Genomic DNA, 13,145 nt, shown 5'->3' on the forward strand with positions numbered 1-13,145 from the left:
CATCAGTGAATGGATTCAACATCAACCTACCGCGTCGAAGTCCGATATGACCTCGTTCAGAAAGCGCAAACACTCCAGCCCCTGGTTGTTGACCGTTTCCTCCGAGTAGAAGTCGGAAAAGTTGGGCATGCTGGCGAACAGGACGCCCACCTCGGCGTAGCTCTGCGAGTACAGGTCATCGTGCGACCGTTTCCGATTGCCCATGAAATGTTCCGCCACGTGCATCGGCAGAACGTTGTAGACGAGCGCCTCGTTCCGGCGCCGCATATCGCTCGCCTTCTCCTTCTGGTCGATCACCTCCGTCTTCCACATGAATATTACACGATCTACCTTATCGATCTGAAGAGTGGAAAGAGAAAAAAAGGGCCAGTGGGGGAAGGAAAACAGCACCTTAATTAGTGAAACTCCGAGGGAGATTAATGTTTTTGCTTGGAACGGGCAAATCATTACGTGTCGGGCCAGGAAGGAGAGCGCTATCGTGACGGCCACCAGCAGCGCGGACAGTGTGTAGCGTAGTGGAAAGCTGTGGAACAGAAAGAAAAAAAAAACAGAAAGGCAAGTCCCCAATTAGTAGTAACAAACCTCTGGCACAACTGAGACGGCGTGTTGGTGTTTCGCGAATGACACAGGCACGCACACTCACACACGAGAACAGAAAATCATTTTCCCCCACTATACATACACGTTCATGATACCAAAGTCCTCGTTTCGGAATGCTTCGTCCAGGTGGAAGATGTTCACGTAGCAATGGATCGCTGTGCCCAGGGTTCGCCGAGATGGAAGATTCAGAATAAAAGCATATCAGCAGATGTTGTTGGCCGTTTGAGTTGAGTGTGTCTACTTTGCTTGGGAGGTTATCGGGAACAGGTAGGCTGGGCGAGGACACGGAGGAACTGTCTTCCACCAGGAAGGCACAAGGGACGATGATGGGTCAAGAAGTTAAATAGGTTTTCTCATAGCTCACGTCGATTAGCATCAGCCGGATTCCCATGACCTTGTGAGCCAAACCCATTGAAGGGGTAAGTGAGTCTTCTGCTTCGGACCAACGCCATGGAAAGTTGGCAGATAATCAAAGCGTAGGCTAGACCGGCCGTGGGCCCGTAAAGCTATTACTTTTTAATTAGTTTGTGCTAATGATGGTCAGCAGAAATTATTCAGCACAAGTATAAATCCCTGTTTGCCTCTTCGCTAGCAGCCGGGAGAATGCAAAACCCCCCAGGACACCGATCGACGTTCGGCCGTGAGGGAAGAAAGTGGCGGACGGACTTGGCAAGTAATTGCCGCAAAGCAATCAAAAGAAGCATGCAAAAGCAGGACGTTTGGCTCCGGCCGAGCGCACAGAGTGGATTACTCGGGAACGGGTTTGAAAGGATTTCGAAGATGGATAGGGTTTTCCCCACCAGCCGGAAAGCGAAGGGAAAACGGTGCGAGCGGTTCCATCTTGGAAGACATTTTACAGCTCACCACACAGGAACAATGGCAGGAACTGTTGAATATTGCAAAACCCAGCAAGCCCAAGGTTTCTTGGTTCTTGGGTTTATGCTTTTCTTGCTGCTTCCAATGCACATCCTGCTCAATGCGGCCGGTAGTGGAAGGTTTCTGCTTGGGGCAGGAAATCGTTCCGAGTAGGATATGAATAAATTTAATCAAACTGCATTGAACCACACTTGAAGGCACAGTACGGCACATTTGGTACACTAACTTCTCTGCCTTCACGTTCGTGTTCCGATTTGTGTGGCAAATCGGTGCTTATGAGGCACTCGACGATTTTCCAATTCCGCCGAGAATCATGACCTCACGTCCGGATGCTTCAAATGGCAACCAAATGACGTGTGTGAATGTGACCTGACAAACATCATCTTGTGGTTTGAGGACCGTGAGAGAGAGCGAGGGAAAGAGGGGGAGGTTGTGGGGGAGGAGGAGAGTGGGAGAAAGCATAAGCTTGAGAAAAGGCTGTATTTACCGGTTATGATGATCATTAATAAAATTTTGCTGAGATGCGATAATTGCGTTATGATTGAGGTGGCAATTAGTATTAAAACGGTATAGTTACTGAAGTACGACGGGAACAGACACACGCTCGACGGTTCCATCTCGGTCGACGCGAACGACACGTTGGTAATGTTGAGGCTTAGCGGTGTCCGATGCGAGGAGGCCAGCTGGATGCCCGGGGGAGGGGGGTTTGAGTGTCGGAGGCATTAGTATGCATAGTGTGTCCAGCGTGTCCGACAGAGCGCAAGGAAGAGAGAGAGAGAGAGAGAGAGAGAGAGAGAGAGAGAGAGAGAGAGAGAGAGAGAGAGAGAAAGTGATAGTGAGAAGTGATTTTACAGACAGTGTAAGGATCCATATGTGATGATAAGGATGGGATACAAAATTGTAAGCTTTATTCGAAACTCATCGAAAAGGGTTGTCGATTGTATAATTAAAATTAAATCTGTTACTCAGAAGGATTACTGTCCCTTTTGAAATGCGCATTAGGTTGAACTTTGGTTGGATTGAAGGTAGGATTTGTTGGAAGGTAATTTTTTGTTATACAAATTGGAATGTAAGGCCGGTCTGATGTTTTGCTGATTTGGAAATAATTCCCAAAATATACGTTTGTGGTATGGTGGTACTAATATAAACAAAGGATTAACAATTCTCTTAGCGAAACACCGATTAAGCTGTGCTTTAGATGCGTCAGCCTAAAAGTATGCAATTATTGGGTTAAGATAGCCTTTTGATCATTTGTCAGTTGTTGTTGTGTCTCTTTTGATAATCTCTTATTTTTTAATTTTCCTCTACAATGGTTAATTTTTGCGTGTGAGCACTGTTCTTCCGTCTCTGAGGCCAATTTTCATGTATAAAATAAAAAATGAACGACAATGGAGCACACTACTGACTGGGAAAAAAGCTGAATATCTTTTATCTTAAAAGATTTTATGATTTTTGGTCGGAAAATGGTTTTAAACTTATGCTCAAAGGCAAATTTGTTTGTTTCAACCGATCGTTAGGGAATTTAAAAATTAAAAATCGTTGCATACTTTAAGGCGTTTTCTTATTTCATACTTTCAAATGAATCAAAACTGGAATAACCCTGATCTGCTTAAGCTCTTATATCGGGAAAGTGGTTAAACAATCTAAATAAAACCTTCATGAGGAGCTATTATATGTCCTCTATAATTTATTATACATAAAACGACTAAATATTGTCTATCTGTATGTAGATCGATATTTAGAAAACACTTCGGCATTCAATTTTTATTTAATTTTCCCCAGAATGGCAAAACTTTTTCCCCATCATATCAAGCATTTAATTGCTGCACTTTTGATTATTCGTAGCTTACGCTCAATATTTTATCCTACTTTATGAGATTTAAAAAAATCAACTTTGTGAATTTTCTATGAAAAGGTCAAGCAGAAGGAGAACAAGCAACTGTATTCTTATAAATTTAATTTCCATTGAATAACCGTTAAATTGTAACTGAACGAAAACCCTTTCCGATGAGCCTGGACTAAGGACCCCCGCTGTACGATACTCAAAATCTCAGTAGATTTGCTCACTAAACGTTAGGTTTAAATTCTACCCGCGATCGAGATCACTTTCTTCACACCGAAGGCCGTTTTCATGACGGTAAATATTAACCTCCGCCGGGCAAATAGTGAACGGCACAGGACGCCCGCTACTTACCATGTCGCTCACGTTCGAAACGCCCAGCAGCAGTACGATAATGATGGCCGTCGATTTCCGTAAGCTGGTGCTATCGTTGTATCGTTTGCTGTTTAGCGTGATGAATGCCGGCAGAATCTGGAGACAGAAAGAAAGGCACGAACAAAAAAAAAAATGATGGTGTTAAAAAAGGGGTTTTCTGTCCCCCCCCCCTTTGGACGTGTTGGACACAGAAGGGGGGCCTGTGTGTGAAGTGTGGAACAATGCAATAAAAGCGAAATCACCCTCTAATTCCCTGTGGTGTCGCTTTACAATGCTTAAGCTCTGGTTCGGGTGGGAAAATTCTATTACAGGATTACGACCATCACCACCACCACGCGAGCGAGCGAACGAGCAAAGCTAGTGCTGGTGGCTTATTTTGTATGCAAGTTTCTTTGACGGGTTTTGATCAGTTGCATAGAAAGAACAGAGTGTATACGGAGGAAAAAAGAGCGACCAAAGTGAAATAAATCACCATACCTACTGGTGCTCTGGTGTATTCAGCCCGTGTCAGCTGCTGAATGTGAATGAGAGGATCTATCTAGGAAAAGCTCACAGGATAGGAGGGGGTGCTGTGGTGTAGAAAAGTATTCTTTTTCCATCACACGACCATTTGCAATTTGCATTTGAGTGAATTATTTTTCCTCTTATTTTGTCTGCTCTTGCCAGTTTCCTAGTACGGTCAGCTGAACCTCCGCTTTGCAAGTAATGTGCAAAGCATATCCCACGCCGTCCATTCAGGGTGATGATTTATATGTGCTCGTTTTATGCAACGCGCGCGCCGGTCTCGTTTACTGTAAACGTTGCTCAATTTTTACTGCGCTTTTCAAACACTCACAGCCACACAGGGACACAGGCGCTGGCAGATGTTTGAATAGATAAATGGTGCAAGAAAAATTACACGCTGCACAGTACGCGACGGCGAGACAGAGGAATTGAAAACACGGCACGAATAATCATACCGCCGTCCGCCGTTCAGTACAAAGGCTGTCAGTTTGTTCGTCCCGTGGAGTGGGAGAACCAGAGAAAAAAGGATGTGTAGCGCGAAAAGGAGAACAAGTTTCCCATGTCCGGCTGTCGGTTCTGCACTCTGCACATATATTGTCAACAGGGCAGGCACGGGGATGACACGGAACCTATCTCGAACTCGACCATGTTTCGACACCCATACGGCTTCCCGCCATCACTATTGTTCGTAGCAAATGATCGTCAAACGATTGTGTTCCGCGCGTTGTTCCGGCGCTCGATGTGGTGTGAAATCGTTATTTATCGTTAGCAGCACGCGTGCTGGTTCGCTTTTATTCGATATCAATTTCTGGCGTGTGTTTGGTTCCCCCGTCTTAACGACTGAGCTGAGGTTAACCAGCTCGCGCTATCTAGGCGAACATGCGACAACATATGGTAGCTGAAGCGTATCGCTGCGGAGCATAACGCGAAAGCGATTGAAAGTTTACGACAAGAAAAGTTTTAAATCGTTCCATTTTATGAACGAGCAGCGTTTTGCTGCGCTTCCTTTTCGTACGACACGGTTCGGGTCACTTTATTTTAAATTAATGAGCATTGAAGGAGGTTCCGATCGATTGGGTGGGGGGATCGATTCGGAAGTTTGTAGGAGAATCGTGGAATAAAATATCGATTCCGAGCAAACAGCGGAATGGCTGTTGTGGCAAGTTAGAATGATCTTTAAGGTTCTCTTTAGCTCTTCTTCAATGACCTTTCTTTTACTGGTTCATTTACATTTCATTTGAATTCATTTGAATCTGAAGTAAAATTCTGACCAGAAATTCATTTGTCGTTTAATTGCAGCAATTTAGGCGCTTTCCTGTGTTTTTTTGGCCACATGACTTTCGATTGCGAGTGCACCATCAATTAAGGCTTGAGGATTCATTCAATTGCTCACCTATTAACGATACAAAACCAGTTACTTACCCCGGTTAGACTTTCCGCGACGGAGATGAACACCATCACGAATATAATCACTAGCGGCGGTATCACAATTTCAAAGTGCACCGCCGTCCTGCGAAAAAACAAATGGAAACAAACGAAAAGAAGATGATGTCGGCAGTCACAAAAGTCGTACAAATGTACCAGCTTTCGAGCAAAAAACCGCCCCACGACCCACCCCCACGATGGAGTATGGGCGGAAATGCCGGCCCGGCAGCTAATTAAAGCAGCTCCGAAGAAAACGCGAGCAAAAGCGCGACAAATAAGTCGACTCGTGTTCCGGCGAGCGTACCTTGGAAGCACCAGCAGCGCGTACAGAATGGCGACGAACTGCACCAGCAGGGCGGCCAGCAGTGGCACGGCACTGTGCGGCTCCCGGTACTCGTTGTAGGCCGTCTCGTGCGTCTTGTCGTTGAACGTGAGGAAAATGGTTGTATCCTTGCTGATTTCGCTGTGCCCGTCCCGGCTGACGAGCTCTTTGCGGAGGCGCATCTTGTAGTCCTCGGACGCCTGCTCGTCCTCCAGCGTTTCCGTTTTGTCGTCCGTGCCCGGTGTGGATGGTTCGTCACCGACACCGTTCGCTTCGCTGGCGCCCTGTACGCGGGAGTGAAAGAAAAACCCGAGAATTAATACCTCCGAAAGCCTCCGGGGGCCGGAAAAGGTACGGCAGAACAAACGGGGGACGGGATGCATTGCGCGATCCGGGTGGTGAAGAATCGCAGGCACGCGATTGTAGTCGCTAGCGGAAGATAACGCCTGTTCCAATAACCGATGAGTGCCAAATAGGGAGCGCGCTTAAGGGTCCAGGCCACTCGGCGGTCCAGGACCGCGGGCGGAGAAATCCATGGAAACCTGCAATGAAAATTAATTGCCGAACGATTCGGTGCTGCGGCAGTGCTTACCTTCGGGTCGTCCTCATCGCGGAAGATCTCGGACGGACCGTCCGCCTCGATGACCACATCCTTCGGATCGGCCGAACCATTTTTGTGCTCCGATGGGCAGAACTAAGCTCCCCCGCGGGTGAAACGGCGAGAAGCAGTGGGAGAGAAAAGCGGGGAAACACAAATAAGAACAATAGCCGTCAGCATCATTTTCGGGAAAGGAGATTGACTGACAGAAGAAGGGAAATGAGCGAAGCATCATATTTATTGGACAGCTCTTTGTTTTATGGGCGATGCCGGCTGCAGACCGGTTCAAAATTATGAGACAGAGGGATTTATTACATTTCTCGCGAATAGACAAAACGCCACGGTTTTATTGACGGTGACGCTGGGTTTGGGATGGCGAAATGAGATTGGAGCATTGGTTCTTGTACCGAATGCAGGATAATTTCTAGCTGCGTGCTGTTGTAGTAGAAATGGGGAAGCGTTTCATGCATTTAAGTTAATAATATTAATAATTTTATTATGGGAATTACATACAATAATGCATACTTATCGAGAAATCACTCTAGTTTGCTAATTTGATATCAAGAGCTCCTAAAGTTATGAAAACGTCAAAACATCAAAACCATCGTTCGATTTTGGAGTGGTTTTTTAAGAAAATTGCATGCTTTTAGGCGTGCTAATTCATAAGAAATTAATGTTTTTTCGAATTCAAGTAATTTATCATATTAATTGAACGTTGTTTGACTTGTGAATTGTATATATATATAAAGACAAACAAGTTTAAAACATCGTAAGTTAAGCAAAATGTGGCTTAATAGACTACTCGCTTAAGTTTACTTCCAACTGTCACATACATTTTTGGGGATTTGTTAACAAATTTGCATACTTTAAGGCAATTTGCTGTGGTATTTTTGTGGAAAAAAACTATTCTATTTAATTTAAATAAATGTTTGTTCGCTTGAGGAGGTCTGCCATGTGCATTGCATAATTAAAGGCAGTCAATGTAGTTTTAGTTTAAATTTACTTAGAGTTTAATATTATGCATTTGATGATTTCCTAAGAAAATTGATCATTCATGCTAATTTGAAGTGGTCGAACAAGAGAATTACATATTGAGAAGGCAGTTGAGTTCGGAAACCGAATACGCCTAAAGTTATGCAAATTGTGTAATAACGTCCATTAGAATATAATTGCCTAACAAGATACCATTTATTTGTCTCCGTTTGCCAAACTATCAGCCCGATATGAATAAATCCGGCACAATGCATTTCCTTCTGCTGTCCTTCCAAGGAGGAGCCGGACTTCCGACTGACCTTCGGACCAGCCGGATGACTTGGAATACCGTCCCATACCAACGACAACGGTGACAATGCTTTTCTTGGTACGTAATTGCATTAATCATGAACTTGTGTGGGGGAGGGAGGGATGGGGAGCACTTCCAGTCGTCTCGAGACCCTGATGCTCTCGATGAGAACTAATGGACTGAACGTCAGTGCTGTCTCCCGGGACACATACTGTCTGTACCCGCTTACGTCGTTAAGCCTGTCGTCGTCGTTTAAGGCCGTCTCGGAGGGCCTGTGTCAGCGTCGGTGATTTGGGACGGTCAAGCGGACAACAAATATGCCCTCCTGGCAGTACCAACTGCCACAGCTCAAGAGCAAAAGCGAAACAACTCAATGCGACTTAGGTGATGGCTAACCTTTTGTTGCTGGCCGTACTGTGATTTGACGTGCAAGTTAAGCCATCATTCCGGCACAGCTCAGAACTCGGGCTCTAAATTTGTCTCCGGGTTTTCGGTGCATTATGGTTCGGTGGTTTTCCAAAGAAAACGCCATTCACGTTTGACGGTTGCTGTTGGTCGTTGGATTGTACTTCCACCAAATGAGCCAAACGATCGCACCGGTTGAGACCAAGTTGACACTTGAGACAGTTTTTGGTGTGGTGTGTATCTCTAGAGCACGGCAAAACAAAATGATTTGCTGCTCAATACGAGCTTCCTGCTTCGATAAATCCAGCGAGACGTGCTCGTCTTTGCTGTCTTGTTTTTTCGGTTAGCCTTGTCTTGTCTGATGTACTCTTGGGCAGAAAAAAAAGTTTCTGCCAAAGCTCCGCAACTTCAGCACTCCATCAAAACCATACATTCCTCTTCAATTTCTTGCCCGCTTTCGCATCACGGATCGTGTCGAAAGCATTATCGAATCAATTGATGGTTGAATGAAAATGTGAAATCAAATTCCGCTAACAGCCTTGCCAGTGCTTCGATAATGGGCACACTTCAAGCCCCGAAGAAGGATGGGATGAAGTTTAGACGAAGGAATGCTGCAGCCGTATTTTACAGCCCATCGTCAGGGTTTCTCAAGGAATGTACTTTTTCGTTGGATTTTATCTTTTTCTACCGATGGGTGAGATTTGACGTTGCGTTACTTCAAGCCGAAAAGCTGGCAGCAGCAGCAGCAGCAGTTTTAAGAGCCCGCGTCCAATGGGAAATGTGATAAATCGGTACCAACTTCATGCGTGCTTACGGTGATTAGATTTCAGCTCGACCGTGATGATGCCACACCGTAAGCATATTTATGGACACGCACGAACGAACGGACGTCGAATTTCCCTCCCGGTGCGAAAGTTTTTACCCCTCTTATGGTATGATAATAATTTCTTACCGGTTTAAGCACCTTCGTAATGAAATACGTCTTAAGGCCTGCTATTCGCAGTGCTTCCTCGCGCTTTTCACCGTAGGCCGGCTCCACCTCGAACTCGCCGTTCAGGAAGCCGAGCGTTTTCTCCGAAAGATGGACACGGCTGCAAGGGAGAAATAGAATAAGTAAAAAAGTGGGAAGAAAAGGGAAAAGCGAAAACTCGCAAATGGCTGTATGGTATGATGAGTTTTCATTTGGAATTATTTCCTTTTCACTTGGCCCGGCCGAGCTTTATCGACACGGCAAATCACGCCTCTATGCTTTTCTCCTCTTCCTTTCTAAAGCTATTTGGATGTTATATTACGATCGTAAACTTAAGCAAGGGGAGTTTAGAAAGAGAAACCAGGGAAAAAAGAAGAACGACCTTAAACATGAAATAGCACATTCGGTCTTTCGTCCTTAAAAAGACGAAAAAAGAAGGGAGAAGGCTAACTTAACGTTCATTTGTGAAAGAGGAAAGTAAGTATTTGCAAACGTTAAGGGTGATTTTTTCAAATGGAAGTCTTTTACCGACGTACACACATAAAAAAGCACCCCATACTGATTAAGATAAGAAGTTTAATGGTTCTAGTACGAGCAGAAAGAGAGTGAGAAAGAGCGAAAACAACACACACACACACACACACACAAAAAGGTGTTGAAAAGTGTTGAAATAGCATTTGAAGTTTTTCTCCTATTTTTCCACCCATTTTTAACGTCTTTTAAAGTGGATTGATCTTTGCAGCACTGAAGATTTGCACATTAACGTTCACGCGGTCCACCCGGTGTTATTCCGCCTCTGGATTTGGGTGGGGCTGATGTAAAAGGGCTTCCATGAAGTAATTTTTCATGGAGCCAATCGATCCCGGAACGATTTACGATTCGTTCCGGGGCGTACGATTATGTAGATTTTTCTAAGGCCTTTTCTTCAAATATCCACTCGCGAACTCCCGAACCCCACTAGCACTACGGCAAACAGGGGAGTTCGGGATATCTCCGTAGCCTTTTTTCCTCCCTTTTTTGGAGCGTCCTTTCCCTTTCTTACCCAGCCTTTCCGCTCGACTCCATCTTGTTCGCCAGCTCGACATCCTTCGAGTACACGTCGAACTGCCACTGCCGTTGGCCCAGAATGCCCGCCAGCACCGCTCCGGTGTGTATGCCGACGCGCATATCCACCGGAGAGTTAGTCTTCTGCTGGACGTACCTTTAAGGGAAAAAACGGGAAAATTTCCACGAAAACGTGCTGGAAAGGTTGGTTGGTGGGTGGGATTCGGTACGTACTTGATCGCTTTCACCATGGACAGGCCCATGTGCACACACAGGACGGCATGATCCGGCCGCTCGACGGGGGCTCCACTGATGCAGTAGTAACAATCGCCAAGAATTTTTATCCTCAGCTGTTGATATTTCTGTGAAGCAAAGAATGGGAGGAAAAATACAGCAGACGTTCCGAGGAATTGTGTGTGTGTGTGTGTGCGCGCACGAGGCGTGCAAAGTTCGTCAAAGTCCTCATAAAAGTCTACTTGTCTAACTAGTTCCAATCCACTTCGTGGGCATCAAGAGGGGAGGACGAGTAGAAAAAAAAGCGAGAAACTTTTCACCGACTGCACTTGGCGGAGTGTGGGAAAACAGAGGAGGTGGAAAGGCGACGAATGAAACATAATGCTTTTTCCATATACTTCCGGACCCGGGAGTACCAGGCTTTCCGAATGCACATTGGGCATTTGGTAGGAAGAATCCTACAAGAATTGATTTTTTTTTGCATAGAAAAGTTTTTTTTCTTGAAATTAGAAGTTGAAGTTAGAAAAATTAAAAGTTTCTAGATTCAACTGTCTGTTTTGAAGATCTCAGATGTCGCAGTGTCCCAATCAGAATAAAAAATGGAAAAAAACTTATCTTAAATGTCAATCTTGTTTTCAAATGTCAAATGTGTCTCCTATGTTTTCTAAAGCTCTGTTTCTATTTGTTCAGATACTATAATAAATTTTATGAACAAAAAAATTTAAAACTTGCAAAGCTCTAGCAAGTACATGAAAGTACCAAGACATTTATAACGGTTTGCCAAAACCAACAAGGCCTGGGATCTTTTGAAAATCCATTGTACTCTAATGTTTCTAGAACTACAGTGACGAACACTAAAATAACACCATCAATTTTATGGATCGCTATCGAATCTTTTTTGAATTATGATTCTGATTAAAATTTACTAAAAATATGTTCTAAGCATTTCGAAATGAAGGTGTCCAGAAAATCGAATAAGTTTCTCAATTATTTTTAAAATAATAATATAATTTAAAATACGTGTTACCCGTAAAAAGCAATTTCTATTTTTTTAGTGCCGGTAGAGGGCAGATTCTTACTCAATTTTCACTCAAAGTTATTTAACATGGTCTCAATTATCTGTTTAATGAAAGAAAAATGCTTTGAATTTGAAAATATGCAAAATGAATAAACAATCGTGTAATTCTGTTTAAATAAAATCATTTGAAAGTGTTTTTATCCATTTGCTTGATTTTGGGACGTAACCAAAAATATCAGCGAAAAAGTGGAAAAATATCTCGGGATACCCTAAACTAACTAAATCAACTAACTTCTTTGTTCTATGGAATAGTGATTTAATAACCATTGGACAGCACTACGGCCTGGTCGTTCCACTAGAATTAATCAAATAATTTAACTGAATGCAAATGCTGCTGTGTAATTATTCTACCCACTGTACTATTCATTCTTGCCACTGATACAATCAATCATCCTAGGAAACTATTACACTTTATCAACCATAAATAGAGCTGATTAATTTGCATCAAGCCATAATCCTGAAGGACAAAAATAAATATTTTATCCCGCCATTCATTCCAAATGGCCCACTGTGCTTCCTTCAGGTAGAGGAAAAACGGTGCAACCGATGGAAGTGATAGAGAAGTAGACACGCAAAGGAAAAGGGACTCTGCCCGGATGATGTGCTTTGTACCGAGGGTTTATATTGTGCTTTATGTTCGTACTCCGCTGCTCTTCTCTTTCCGCTGGCCCGTACGTGTGACATAAATATCAGATCTAGAACGTGTATGCAGTCCGGTCGTCCCCCCTCCCGTCCGGTTCGATGCAAACAAAAAGTCCATGTGTCACACGGTGTCTGCGAAATTTAATTTATGCTTCAGCCCAGTCACGACAGACAGGAAGCGTATCCGAGCAGCGTTGTAGGACGGCAAGACGAATACTGCCGGCGAGTAGTACTTACCTCGGCAAGCCGGTCGAAGCGGGCGAACAGTTCGTTCAGTATCTTCACCAGATCCTGTGCCGAATAGGTGGACGAGATGGCCGTAAAGCCGACGATATCTGCATACAGGATGCTGCAAGAAGCAAGGCATAAAGAAACACACTCATCATCATCATCAGCATGTGGTGCAAATGATTTTCCACCCAACCTACGGTGAGAAAACTGTTTTCAGGGACATTTTCTCTCATTCGTGCTAGACAATCATTGAAATGCAATGCTTGTGGTACGTTTCGTACCGTATTTTGTTTCAATTTAAATGAAGCTAATTGTTTATAGATTCTTTTGTTTTTGTTGTCTGTGCAGCATGTGTCTTCACTCGCACTCATCGATCATCCCGAAATCGTGCACCAAACTATCAGCGTGCCGAGTGATGATCGATTGGCACGCGGTGCCCACGCACTCACGCTGTGCTAAATTTAATCGGCCTACAATAATATTCGAATCTCCCGCCAGGCCAGTAAAAGGCGGGCACGCTGGAGTACCGCTGGGCTAGCTCATGCCGCACGACATTAACAGCACACACTCGTGCTCGTGCTAGTTCAATTTGATGGCAAACCCGGCATTTGCGAATGCACAAACCGAAGAGAGTGTGTTGCCGAACCGACACTAATTTGCTAACGACCGTTTGTTTTGGCCCCCGACGCCGTGTTGTGTCGGGGATGTTTTCGGCGTGG

The 13,145-nt window shown here is 44.4% G+C and overlaps 1 protein-coding gene across 2 annotated transcripts in view; it reads right to left on the reverse strand.

Annotated features, from left to right (window-relative positions):
* Positions 1-13,145, reverse strand: part of LOC118510863 (adenylate cyclase type 3) — a 40,563-nt gene that overhangs the window by 3,221 nt on the left and 24,197 nt on the right. For both annotated transcript variants that reach the window (XM_036053210.1, XM_036053209.1), the window contains exons 7-18: positions 12,433-12,544; positions 10,476-10,603; positions 10,240-10,398; positions 9,180-9,318; positions 6,535-6,636; positions 5,925-6,226; positions 5,618-5,705; positions 3,671-3,787; positions 1,964-2,159; positions 683-755; positions 451-523; positions 31-339 (exon numbers count right to left, since the gene is read on the reverse strand). In XM_036053210.1, coding sequence (XP_035909103.1) covers positions 31-339; positions 451-523; positions 683-755; positions 1,964-2,159; positions 3,671-3,787; positions 5,618-5,705; positions 5,925-6,226; positions 6,535-6,636; positions 9,180-9,318; positions 10,240-10,398; positions 10,476-10,603; positions 12,433-12,544 — 1,798 coding nt within the window. The remainder of the gene's footprint in view (positions 1-30; positions 340-450; positions 524-682; positions 756-1,963; positions 2,160-3,670; positions 3,788-5,617; positions 5,706-5,924; positions 6,227-6,534; positions 6,637-9,179; positions 9,319-10,239; positions 10,399-10,475; positions 10,604-12,432; positions 12,545-13,145) is intronic.

This window comes from Anopheles stephensi, chromosome 3 (genome assembly GCF_013141755.1).
Source record: "Anopheles stephensi strain Indian chromosome 3, UCI_ANSTEP_V1.0, whole genome shotgun sequence".
NCBI lineage: Eukaryota > Metazoa > Arthropoda > Insecta > Diptera > Culicidae > Anopheles > Anopheles stephensi.